Source organism: Penicillium riverlandense, assembly GCF_028828495.1.
Source record: "Penicillium riverlandense strain IBT 135883 chromosome Unknown utg000002l_segment0_segment0, whole genome shotgun sequence".
In the NCBI taxonomy this organism is placed as follows: domain Eukaryota; kingdom Fungi; phylum Ascomycota; class Eurotiomycetes; order Eurotiales; family Aspergillaceae; genus Penicillium; species Penicillium riverlandense.
The window spans coordinates 367,242-379,634 of NW_026643195.1; the positions used below are offsets into that span (position 1 = coordinate 367,242).

General features: G+C 54.1%; 5 protein-coding genes across 5 annotated transcripts; 2 read left to right on the plus strand and 3 right to left on the minus strand.

The window, feature by feature from the left end:
• Positions 1 to 3,431: 3,431 nt before the first annotated feature.
• On the minus strand, positions 3,432 to 5,412 carry N7474_002438 (ATP-dependent RNA helicase SUB2; the record flags this gene model as incomplete). The annotated part of the gene is made up of 5 exons (XM_057193853.1): positions 3,432 to 3,477; positions 3,536 to 3,793; positions 3,848 to 4,208; positions 4,258 to 4,668; positions 5,160 to 5,412. 5 exons carry the CDS (start codon positions 5,410 to 5,412, stop codon positions 3,432 to 3,434), a joined length of 1,329 nt encoding a protein of 442 aa, XP_057055208.1.
• A 331-nt stretch (positions 5,413 to 5,743) lies between these two features.
• On the plus strand, positions 5,744 to 6,235 carry N7474_002439 (ribonuclease P Rpr2/Rpp21/SNM1 subunit; the record flags this gene model as incomplete). Its single annotated transcript, XM_057193854.1, has 1 exon — positions 5,744 to 6,235. One exon carries the CDS (start codon positions 5,744 to 5,746, stop codon positions 6,233 to 6,235), a length of 492 nt encoding a protein of 163 aa, XP_057055209.1.
• A 709-nt stretch (positions 6,236 to 6,944) lies between these two features.
• On the minus strand, positions 6,945 to 7,496 carry N7474_002440 (uncharacterized protein; the record flags this gene model as incomplete). The annotated part of the gene is made up of 2 exons (XM_057193855.1): positions 6,945 to 7,175; positions 7,224 to 7,496. The coding sequence occupies 2 exons, from the start codon at positions 7,494 to 7,496 to the stop codon at positions 6,945 to 6,947; spliced, it is 504 nt and encodes a 167-aa protein (XP_057055210.1).
• Positions 7,497 to 8,419: 923 nt separating this feature from the next.
• On the plus strand, positions 8,420 to 9,316 carry N7474_002441 (WW domain binding protein 11; the record flags this gene model as incomplete). The annotated part of the gene is made up of 1 exon (XM_057193856.1): positions 8,420 to 9,316. The coding sequence occupies one exon, from the start codon at positions 8,420 to 8,422 to the stop codon at positions 9,314 to 9,316; it is 897 nt and encodes a 298-aa protein (XP_057055211.1).
• A 779-nt stretch (positions 9,317 to 10,095) lies between these two features.
• nimA (serine/threonine protein kinase nimA) lies at positions 10,096 to 12,388 on the minus strand (the record flags this gene model as incomplete). Its single annotated transcript, XM_057193857.1, has 3 exons — positions 10,096 to 12,177; positions 12,233 to 12,285; positions 12,337 to 12,388. The coding sequence occupies 3 exons, from the start codon at positions 12,386 to 12,388 to the stop codon at positions 10,096 to 10,098; spliced, it is 2,187 nt and encodes a 728-aa protein (XP_057055212.1).
• Between the last annotated feature and the right edge of the window lie 5 nt (positions 12,389 to 12,393).

Below are 12,393 nucleotides of genomic sequence, written 5' to 3' on the forward strand. Positions count from 1 at the left end.
ACACCACATGACCATGGACGGAAAAAACCCCAAGAAAAAATTTTACGTACAGCACCAGCAAGCTATTCTATTGGCACTGGCACGTAGAAGTTCTCCATGCTCCTTTCAAGGGATGTCCATGATCGACCGTGCAAATACCGTAGCAGGGGGTGGAAGAGGGCGCCGGCATGCCAGCCAGGGGATCGACACCCCCGTGCCCGGGGATGAAGCAATGTCTGCTCGCAGATGGACCGATCGCAGCCGATCGATCAGACCATTCCTGTACCCTGACTCGAAGGAGGGTTTGTGCTGTAGTGAGCTCGCTAAACCTGTAAGGCATAATACATAACTGACCGAAAGCCTAGACCACGATTTTTCCCTGTGCCGACCGAACAACACCACCTGCGGTTTAACCTCGGCGGGGATGGGATGGACCAGCCGGGTTCCATCGCCAATATTATTACTCGACGGTGAAACACGTCCGGCCGCCCGTCTATTTCCTGAGCGGGAATGGTCGGTCACAGTGGGGATGGTATACAGTGTGTATGTACACAAATACCCAGCTATGTATACAGCCGCATGGCCGGAAATAGACAACACAAAACATGCCGCGTAGTGGCGGGCACCACGTTTGCGGCAAGCCCGGAAGCGGACAACGCGAAGAATGTCAAGGCCCGTGGGCGGCAGACACTAATTTTTATTTTTGTGACTGCTTCTTGTCGATCCCCGAGAGCCACAGCTGTGTCTTGCCACATCAACAACAACAGCCACACCTTTTAATAATTCTCCTGGCGTTAAATTGACCAAGGACAGACTGGCTGGCTCCAGGCCTCGCATCCGAGACACCGGAGAGCATATTAAATTCTCAGTCTTTTGGGGGGGGGGGGCTGTCACGTGTGCTTCAAGTAAATAGAAAAGAAAGGAAGGATACAGTCAGACCCAGCTGTGGACTTGATTAATTTTGCACGGCAGACTCCGGACTTTTGTTCCTTCGTTAGGGTACTTTTAGTGCTGCTGAGCTGTGTACAGTGCGCCCAGCTGAGACAAGACCAGCCGGGCCCCAACACACGGACACTAAAGCAAGACAGTGGACTCACTAGTGGCTGCTCGCTGCCCTGTTTTGGACATGCGCTAGCTCGAGTCGCCACCGTGAATAATAATTCTGTCTTTCCACCACCGTCATTGCTATTTATTCTGTTGACATAACGTCATAACGCGGAATCTCAGCGTCAGGTACCGACCTCGGGAGCGGTACCTGACCCATACAATATGTTCCTGAGCTTCCTCTTCTGAGCGGAGCCCAAGTACCAGGGTTCACACGCCTAAGCTACAACCCAGCCCGAACCTTAAAAAAGGGCATGCGTTCGTTCAAATCATCTCTGCCCATTGCCGAAGATCGCCAAATTTGCCTCCTTTTCACTCCAATTGCTCCGTCTATCACCTATCGCAATTTCCCCTGCCCTGTTTTTGGCGCTTCGAGACCTTGTCTTCCTTGACAGCTGTCACTCGTTCCCTGCAGCTGCAGCGCCAAGTACTGCTCCGTAGTAACTGAATGCGCTGGAGCTCGGGTACTCAAATGTCAAAAGGAAAAAATCAGGGCAGCAATGCCCAACCGCCGAACTAGTCAACGTTTCTAATGCAGGGGGAAGAACTGTAGTATGGAACAGCTAGTACTAGTTATACGTCGCCTCGCTTGCACCTCTGCATCTAACTACGCGCGACCGTCCATCCAATCTCAGCGCACTGGACTACCTCCAACAGGCTGTGTCGTTGATTCTACGGTGCATATGCACTCGGCGCACCGGCCCTTTCTCCATCTTCATCGCACTGTAGGTATTATGCATGCCCAACAGCTTTCATGCGGACCGCATGTTCAACATAAACTGCCGAGGTTTCGGGCTTGATCAAGTACCTTAGTAGCTACAGTAGCTAGTATCCGTACTACAGTACATAGCTTGCCATAGCTTGCGATAACGTTAACCTGGGGTACGCTACTACTGTATTATATCAGCTGGTTCCCGATCTGTCTTGCTCCGAGCTAGTGAAGAGTCGGTCTTCCTATAAAGGTAGGAGCCTTGCAGGTCCTTTTTTCGCTGTTGTCAAAACCTGTTCTGGTATTCATGGGCGCTGGGTGTTTAATATCGGTGCAGGGTCTATGCTGAGCTGTGTTTTTTCTGGTATGTATAAATGGTGTGTTGCTTCTTGTCTACAAATATATCTTGTCGAGAAGACAGAGAGGCGCAATGGGATAACTATCTAGTACTTATGGAGTTATCAAATTACCATAATTAAGGACCTAGGTGTAAATGATAACATCAAACGTTGCGAGCCCTAAGACTTCTCCGCGGGCAATCTTCCAGCTAGGAACTGCTTCCATTCCCAGAACCGCAAGCTCTCTGGCGCACGGCCCGCATCTTCTTTCCACAAATACCGCTGCGGAAACGGCGAAGGGTCAAATAGAAGTCGATAGGAATAGTAACAAAGATACGGCAGCTCGTGAACAACCTTCGCATCATCGACAGTCATAAACCTCCCCTTTTCTAGCCGCGCGGTGTATGGGTTGCTCGAAAAAGCTGTCTCCGAAAGAAGACACTCGTTGATTTTATACCGGTCGATATCCACCATCCCCGCGTCCTGGACGCGGTGCTTTAAAAGTGTTATTTCAATATCGAAGGAACCGAGTAGATGAGCATGGGATTGAGACTCGACGGTGGCATCGACCACATCATTGAGTGTGTCTGTGTCCGGGCTCCGGGGCACCCATTTAAACTGTGCCGCGATGAAGATGTCAAGTTCGCGTCTGGCGACTAGCTGCAATGCAATGAATTAGCTTGGATTTGCGAAATAGTAGGCGGTTGATCAAGTGATTTTTGACTTGCCTGTCCCGTTCCGTCTTCGTGGAATCTGATGTAGCTTAAGGAGATGCTGAACGGACACGGCGGCAATTTGAGGCTCACGGCTCAGTGCTTCAATAACGAGCAAGATGTTCCAAAATCTAAAGTCGTCTTGGAAGATTGGGAGATTGAGAACCGCCCAAGTTAGGTGAAGCTATAACTAGCTTCCATTAAGTGGCTAGTCTCTTGTCATGGGAGACCCATTGGCGAACCCAGTGAGCTATAATCAACTACACGGCCAAGTCTCACTCAGACGGACTGCAAGAATATGTAAATAGATATCAAAACCAGTTTTGTGTGAACAGGACAAGCTCCTAAATACCATCCTCAATCTCTTGCAAAAAAACCATTCTGGATTCCATTCGCATTCCATTCCATTATCACGCATTTCATCAAGGCCCGCCACCAGAAGAGAATAGAACCCTGTTCTGAAAAGCAAATCACAGCCGAGCCATCACGCCAAAAAGAAAACTTGTAGTAAATAATGAAACAACAAAAGAAAAGAACAGGGGAAACAGGGTTCATCCTCTTCCTTGGGTGGAGAGGTCGTGTCTATGCTTATGCCATGTAGGTGGTGGAGTCGACGCCGCCTTCAGGGTATTCACTGTGCACAGTGGTTAGTTGTTGGTGCAGACCTTGGGAGGAATTGAGGAAGTACATACGGAAGGGCAACTTCAAAGCGCTTCTCAATGTCCTTGAGAACCTTCTCGTCATCCTCGCTGCTGACGAAGGAGATGGACAGACCCTTGGTACCGAAACGGCCGGCACGACCGACGCGGTGAAGGTAAGAGTCGGCATCGGCGGGGAGGTCGTAGTTGATGGCCAGGTTGATCCGCTCGATATCGATACCACGGCCGAACACATCGGTGGCAACGCAGATACGCTTGTTGAATTCCTTGAACTCCTTGTAGCGTTTGATACTGAAGACAAGTCAGTCAGCATTGATCCTAAATGTGACGGAAAGCAAAACCTACCGCTCCTCCTGGCTGACACCGGAATGCACCGCGATACTGGGGAAGTTGCACTCGCGCAGCAGCTTGTCCAGCTCGTTGGCACGGAGAGTGCTCTTGACGAAGATGATCACCTGGTTGAACTCCAGGTTGTCCAGCAGCTCGTTGAGCTTGCGGTTCTTCTCGGCTTCGGAGAGCTTGATGTAGTACTGCTGCAGACCGTGGAGGGTGAGCTTGGTGTCATCGTCAACGTAAACCTCGAGCGGGTTCCGCATGAACTTCTTGCAGATGGGACGGATCTCCTGGGACAGGGTAGCGCTGAACATCATAACCTGCTTGTCGGCGGGGGTGGCACGGAAGATCTCCTGCACGTCGCGGCGCATGTCTACAACGGGATTAGTAATAGCCTCGTCTCAGTAAGAGCGAATACTCACCAATCTGATCCAGCATCTTGTCACACTCGTCGAGAACGAAAGCCTTGACATTCCGCAGCGACAGTTTCTTATCACGGACCAGGGCATTCAGACGGCCGGGAGTGGCGACGACAATGTTGGGGTAGGTCTCTTTGCTGGACAAGGTCTGGACATCGTTCTGGATCGGAGTACCACCGTAGAAGACAGCAGTCTTGACGTCGGGCAGGTACTTGCTGAAGCGTGCATACTCGTTCTTGATCTGGTAGGCCAGCTCACGGGTGTGGCACATGACGAGAATCGAGCACTCGCCGGGAACGGGCTCCAGCTGGTGAAGGGTGGTCAAGACGAAGACCGCGGTCTTACCGAGACCGGACTTGGCCTGGCAGAGAACATCGACATTCAGAATCGCAGTGGGAATGCAGACTTGCTGGACTGTTGGGAGGCGGAGTGGATGTTAGACTGTATTCGAGACCACAGATGAAGAAGGCAAAAAACAATTCGCGTCGTCGTGTCCGTCCATTTTTCCTCCCGGTTACCACCCAATCGATATCGGAGATGCACAATCGTCCACCGCGAACTTGTCAAACCGAAGCCATTACCATGGCCAATGTTTTTCTGCAGACGACACGAGGGACGCCTTGTGCGATGAAACGACAGTATTCAGATCGCACGAGATCGCACGTCTTCCCACCGAGACACTTCCGCTCGAGGAAGGCAATCTGCCACGAACTGCACCGCAACAGGGGAATGGGGTAGTGACAGTCGCACAAACTATCAACCCCATGCCGTCTGCAGATTTTCTTTTTTATCGAGTATGGGCAAAACTGCCAATACCGACCAGAATAGCTCCCCCGGAGATGGACGGACGGACGGACGTTGGAGAATGTGGAGGAACGCTTGTGGGAGAAATGAGTTAAACTAACCCTCCGATGGATGTTCGAAGCCGCAGTCGGTGATGGCGCGCAGGAGTTCGCCCTTGAGCAGGAAATCACGGAAACCGGTCGAGTGAATGCCGACATAGCTGCCCTTCTTGTCGGGGCGGCCACCGGTGACGGTCAGATCGCCCGTCTTGGCACCTTCGCCATTGGCGGCATCGGGAGCCGCGGCGGTCGCGGCAGCATCAGTGGTCTGAAGCTCCTCGTCGGAGTAGTCGATGAGATCCTCTTCGTGCGACATGGTTGCTGACAATGGTGGGTGTCTGGGTAAGGCCGTGCGGGTGGCGCGAATTGGAAGATCTGGAGTAAAGGGGATAAAAGTGGCGGGCGGGAGGAATTGGGAGAGAAAGAAAGCGCTCCCTGGGGGTTGAAGGGGGAATCAGGGGAGATGGAGAGGGACAAGAGAGATGGAGAGATGGCAAGTTGGGGCAGGCTGCGAGGGATGAAGAGATGGGCGGGAGCCCGGTCAGGTGATGCGATTAGTCACACTCAGCCGCACCGCTTTCGGTTAGTGCCGACCGACACATTTATTCTTCATTATTATTATTGTTGCATTACCAGCACAGTGCAAGATGGCCAAAGGCAAGAAAGAGCCCAAAAATGTCAACAGCCACATCAAGGCCCGCCTGGCGTATTTGCAGCAAGCCGCGGCCCATTTCCAAGCCTCTGCCTCACAAGAGGCAGGCAGCCGCCGGGTAGATGGCACCGACTCGACACCTGCACCGCGCGACAGTCATCCGATGACCAACCTGTCGAGGGTATATCTCTCCCAGATGCGCGGGGTGTCCTTGAAAACGCAAACCCGACTCCCCATCGAGGTGAAGAGGTCATTCTGCAAGCGCTGCGATACGCTCCTGGTTCCCGGGGTAAACTGCTCGCATGAAGTGCAAAATGCCAGCCGAGGCGGCAATAAGCCCTGGGCGGATGTACGGGTCGTGCGGTGTCTTGTCTGCAAAACTGAGAAACGGTTTCCTCAGACCGACAAGCGAGGCAAGAAGCTGGTTGAGCGGCGGAAGGAAGCGATGCCGCCAGTCGAAGTCGACAAACCAATTAGCCTGACCTGAAAACTTATGGAGTCCCGGGTATTCTTTGCCCGGGCGACGTATGCACAGCGGTGCTGCCATGACGCCTCAGCGACGCCTCCCCGTGCATCTCGGCTGTCAGATCTGGACAGTCTACGAATCGGAAAGTACAGACAAAAGTCCCGAACCGAGAAAGTTTTAGACAAGTCAAATACTCTTCCAAAATACGGTGTGAAAATATAAGACCGGAAAGGCGGTGATCAGCACGCCCGCCGTGGGCACATCACACCGCACAAGGCCAACCACACAGCCTGGATCAATCAATGTACACGAAGAGAACGAGAACAGTCATGCAGAGAGGGGAATCAGACTTCGCAGAAACCAGAAATCAACACAGCAAGAGAATCACGTTTACGCGCTGTTGTGATGTTTCATCCGGTCCCAACGAGAAACAAATCATGCAGATAGCATAACGAATGTCCAAGGAGAACTCCAGCGCCCATCAACCGGAAAAGGCTGCACTTGAGTACAGATGCCGCGAGGCACCGCTCTTTTCCATTGCGCGAATACGCAGAAAATAAAATCTCGGTTACTGTCCGCGAGGACGATATGGTATATATAGGTTTTGCGGTTTTCTTGTTCGGATCAAGCGTGACTATCCCGTAGCCCGCGAGGAGGATGCGAGAGAGCAGGAGGAGGGAGGTTAGAGGTCGAGTAGGTATATCACCGGCGATTAGGATGAATGGTAAAATCAATGTCGGCGACGCGAGGTGTGGTCGAGGCGATGATCTAGGCTCTCGATGCGGCCGCGGAAGCCCTTGACGATGTCGCGAATGTGCGAGATCTTCGCCAGTTCGTTATCCAATTCATCGATCGAGGCGAGGATGGAGCGGGTGCGAGCGATCTCGGCGTCAGCATTGCGGATCATATTGCCCGCGCGGTCGTAGGTGTTCTGGATAGAGAGCTGCATTTGCTCCTCGAGCTGCATGAAGGTTAGATGGGTGATCCTGCAAGATCTCACGCAACATACATATTCGATACGACCACGGATCTGCGCCTGCAAGCCATCCAGCTGGTGCGACAGCGCGCGAAGACTCATGGGGTCCAGGAGCAGCCGGCCCTGGCTGCTGGCGGCGCTGGTCGCGCGCGAGCTGGAGTTGCTTGTTCTCCCTGTTCCTCGGCCCCTGGAAATCCCATTGCTGGCGTGGCCCTGGAGGGCGATCTGCTGCTGCTGGCGAAGGATCTGGATCTCGGAGGAGGTGAGGCCAAGCGATGTGTCGGGGATCGAGGCTGAGACGGACATTTGGTCCCGGCAGAGACATGCTCCGACCGCGACAGTCTACGAAGCGCCGATCAAACTGGATGAGAGGCCGAACGGACCGCAGGTCATGGTGGAATAAGTCAGGAGGGAGGGAGGGCGTGGCTGTAGTTTGGGGGGAGGAAGATGGGGCGCGAGAGAGAGAGGGAAGAAAAGGAAAAAGGAAGAGGAAGAGGAAGAGGAGAAGGTGAGATGCGGCGGCGGCTCGTCGGAGATTCCAGTGACAGGCAGCGTGAAGAAGGACAGTGCACACCTTGCTGGGATACCTCGGACACAGGGAGGGGATCAAAAAGCAACACCTGTGAGACCCAGGGTGTTTGTACTGGGACTTGTATGACGGGTGGTCTTGTCTGTGCGATCTTCCTTCCAGGATATATATATTATCGCCCGAGGTGAACCCTAAACTCGTACCTACAGGTATATCCTGCTACATACTATACTCGACCACTCGTGATAATCCCTATAGTCCCTCCTACGATCTTAGCCCTACTTAGTCCGTCGCCAGAACCATGGAATGCCCTCCCGCTCTCCGCCTTAGCTTCTTCTTCTGCCCTCATTCTTCGGCGCCACCCTCTTTCGACTCACTGATTAGAAAAGGCCCCCCGCTTTCTCCTGCCTAACCCGTGAGGCTGAAGTAGCGCCGACTTGCAGCCCTCAATTAACGAATACGCGCCCGAGTCCTCCCTCCGCCCGCCTAATGACCTGCAGCTAGAGCGGCAGCACCATCCATCTTACCTCATTCCCGCCGGCAATTCTCGACCAGCCAAAAAGACCACGAATAATCACTGATTCCCTCCCCCCAAAAGCCACACCCCATCCAGCCAGTCATCTGCGCCAATCCTACCCGTTACTAGCCCGACCGAATAAACCCAAATCAATCACCACACCAACCGCACCCATCCACCAGAATGGCCAAAGACAAAGACCGCGCGCTCAACCCCGCCGCAGCGCAGCGCAAGCAGGAGAAACAGAAGAGCGTCAAGAAAGGCAAAGCCGAAGCACAAGCCCGACGGAACGAGAAGCTCGCGCGCCGCAACCCAGACCGCATCCAGCGGCAGATCAACGATCTCAAATCCGCGGAGGACAACGGGCAGCGTCTTCGCCCGCGCGACAAGGAGGTTCTCGAGGCGCTGGAGCGCGATCTCAAGGCTGTTCTGAAGGCGCGCGAGGCGCTAGGTGAGAAGGCCCCGAAGTTTGCTCAGCATCACCACCATAACCAGGAGGGTTATGGACGAGGCGGAGATGGGGGCGTGCTGGGCAAGCGGCGGCGAGGCTCAGAGACGGGACGGTTCCAGCCTGAGTCGGAAAGCAGCGAGACGGACGAGGACGTGCGGCGAATCCCCATGCCGCGAGATACGCCGCCGCCTATTCCGCGCAGCAACCGGCAAGGAAGAGGAGCAGATGCAGGTGCAGATACCGAGACGAATCGCAACGGACCACACCCCTTACCATCACGCCCGACAGCTGTGGAACACAAGACCGTCTACGAGGCGAAGCCCGAGATCCGCAATTTGCGACAGGAAGCGACCAACAGGTTCGTGCCGGCGGCTGTGCGGCGGAAGCAGGATTCTGTCCGGGGAACGGGGAAGCTGCTCGAGCCGGAGGAGATGGATAAATTGGAGATGGCGGGGTATACAGCTGGACCTGGACGTCCTAATACGAGTCAACAAGGACAAGAACAACGACAGCAGCCTGCGGAAACCATCAGTGAGGAGGAGCAGAGACGGATCGAAGAGGAGGAAAGGCGGTTTAATCGGGAATTGAAGACGGTGCAGATTGAGGAGGTGGAGGATGAAGATGCTTGATCTGGAGTGCCATGGACCTAACTTGAACTTGTATTATATGGCATTTGTATTGGTTAAATGTGCATGCACATGAATGAAAGAAAGGATTGATCATCTTGACTAGAAAGTCAAGTCTCTCATACGCGTGCACTTACACCATACTCTCCGCCGTACGATAGAAGAAGGGACTAGACTGGACACTGAAGAGTTCCGTGAAATTCTGATATGTACACCAACAACAACGATGACAACGATTCCAAAACTCCATACCGCTCAACCGCTAACACCAAATGAGCTAGAACGAAAAAGAGGATCGAGGCCGACAAAAGGGCCATCAAACGAGGGACAGAGAAAGCTTCCAAATGAATCCAAGACACCAAATATCTGTCTGTGCATTGCTTGCCTGCCCTCTTGGAAGGGTGAGTAATCACCGGCATAGCAGACCTGATACAACGACAACATGTACAGTTGAACATCCACACGGGGTCACAGAGGAAAAGACAATGGGAGAGGCCGAGTAGTTGCTGGGAGAGTGGGGATATGCACGGTATCCTCACAGAAGGGCAACAAACAAGGACGGCAAGACGAGAGTCGGGGGGAACTCCAATTGAGACCGTGAAACATGGGGAACGGGGATGGGAAAAAGAGGTATGGGCAAGAAGCGAAGATGAGGAATGAAAGAGGATTAGCACCGAGACTCCGAGACCAACTCCGGGGTGAGAGCAAAAATTAAACACTAAAGACCGAAATAATAAGACGCAAAAGAGAGGGAGGGAGACGGGGAAATGGAAGAAATCAAATCACCGCAGGTTGCGAATGACCTTCTTCCCGCGAGCTAGGAAGGGACTGGGCATCTCGTCGCGCTCGGGATCCCAGACAGCAGGTGGTTCGCGGTCTAATGATTTCATACTCGAGCAGGAGCCAGTAGCTTTAGAGTCGCTGGCACAGCGCTTAAAGTCGTCCATTGGACGGCCACCGGCTCGTGCCTGCGCGAGTTCCACGAGAGTGCGTCCACCCATGTTTCGCTGCATGACAGCCTTGAACATTTCCTCGCCTCCGCCGGTTGCTGTCTTGGAAGAAGGCTTCGAGGCACTCCTGCGAGTGGGAGATCCAGATCCGGCATCGGCAGCGAGGTTGGAGGAAGATGGAATCTTGGAGAGGCGCCGATGAGGCGACCGGCCCCTGCTCTCGCTCGCAGCGTGTCGGGATTCAGGCTGAGAGGAGGGAGCGGCGCCGGAGGGCGACACTTGAGGAAGACGAGAGCCGTTCGATGGGAACAGAGGTGGCTGGGTGCTGAGTTTCTGCATGAAGGTCGCGGTGTTTTGGCGCAAGAGGGGGCGTGGAGGCGCCTTGAAGGGGTCGGGCTTCACCTTGGGCCGCGTGGGCGAGGGCAGATCGGGCGTGTCGTCTTCATCGTCCGAGTACGCCAGTGTGGGCTCCCATTTGGCTTTCTTTTGCTCGCCCTCGGCGAAGATGTTGCGGCCGCCTCCGGCAGCAGAGGTGCGGCGCGGAGACAGGGAAAGCGAAGCGATGGACATGGGGGAGGGCTCGCCCATCTGGACATCCATCGGTGATTCGACCACCGTCTTCGACCGGCAGAATGGGGTGCGTGCCTCCCGCTTCGGGGGTTTCCTGGTGTGTGAAGTGGGCGACTCGAGGGAGACCTGGCTGAGGTCGATGCTGGACGGGGCATCTGACTCTTCTGTCATGCTGCTAGAGGATCGGGAGCCTTGACCACTGCTTCGAGATGAACGCCAGCCCTGCCGGCTCGTGCGGAAGTTATCGTCTCGTACAGGGGGAAGGGGGTTGCTGTTCCTCTTCTGTTTCTCCACCTCAATTGCGACTCGCTCCTGAACCTCAGACTCAAATTTCTTGCGAAGTCGGTCCAGTTCGTCCTGCACCTGCCGGTCAATCTCCAGCCGGGCCTTGACCTCCCACTCTCGGCGGACAGTGTTCTCGATCTCGGCCTTGAGCTGCTGCTTTTCCTTCTCCAGTTTGGCGAAGTTTTGTTCCATCTCCCGGACTTTCTGCACGGCCACTTCCTCGCGCTTGCGTAGAGTCTTTCCAAGATCAACCACCTCTTTCTCTTTGCGCATTAGGCGGATTATGGGGAGATTGATCAGAGCAGCGGTGTCAGGACGATGGTCGGGGTTAACCCGCAGACAGCTTCCGATGACATTCTTGAGCTCCGGCGAATAGACATCAGGAAGGGGGTCAAATTTCCCTTCACGGATCTTTTGGACGAGCTGGATGTGTGTCCGGGCATTGAATGGCGGCTCCTTCTGGCACAGCTCATACATGATACAACCGACCGCCCAAATGTCGGAGCGTAGGGTGTATTTCTCGGCGGCACAGATCTCCGGCGACATATAGAATGGCGTGCCCACGTACGTTGACGCGAAATCGTGTGATTGCATCTGTTTCGACAATCCAAAGTCGCCCAGCTTGACCGTGCTGTCACTGCCCAGGAAGATATTCTCGGGCTTGAGGTCGCGGTGCAGGATCGTCACCTGGCCCTGCTTGCCCTTGAGACCAGCAGGCTTGGAGGCGGGCCCGAGAATGTTTGATCCCACATCGGCCGGGTCGGCACCATAGTGGCACCGGAACAGCGCCGTGACGAGCTGGGAGAGAATACGCCAGACGAATTCCTCCTCAGCATACTTGTTTGTCTTCTTCAGGTTCTTGATGACCATTCCCAGGTCTCCCCCGCCGCAGTATTCCATGTACAGGTACAGATCCTGACTGGCCTTGAGGTGTTCCCGGTGATAGTACGCGACGATGTTGGGGTGTCGAAGGGAGCTCAAGATGTTGAACTCGGCCGTGAGCTGTTCCCGCTCCTTCTGCGACATTTTGATGTAGTTGATCTCCTTGCGGCATAGTATCTAGGCATCGAGTTAGAGGATTGAACATGTTGTCACATTGTCGGGGAGTACATACGAATCCATCGGATTTCCGCTTGACTTTGCGAATGATGCCAAAGGAGCCACAACCTAGAGGGGAGTTAGTGTTTGAAAGTATCCCTCAAAACAATTGAGACGTACCAATCTTCTCCAAGATGTCATACTTGTCCGCTTCAGCCAAAGCAATCGCCATGGTGG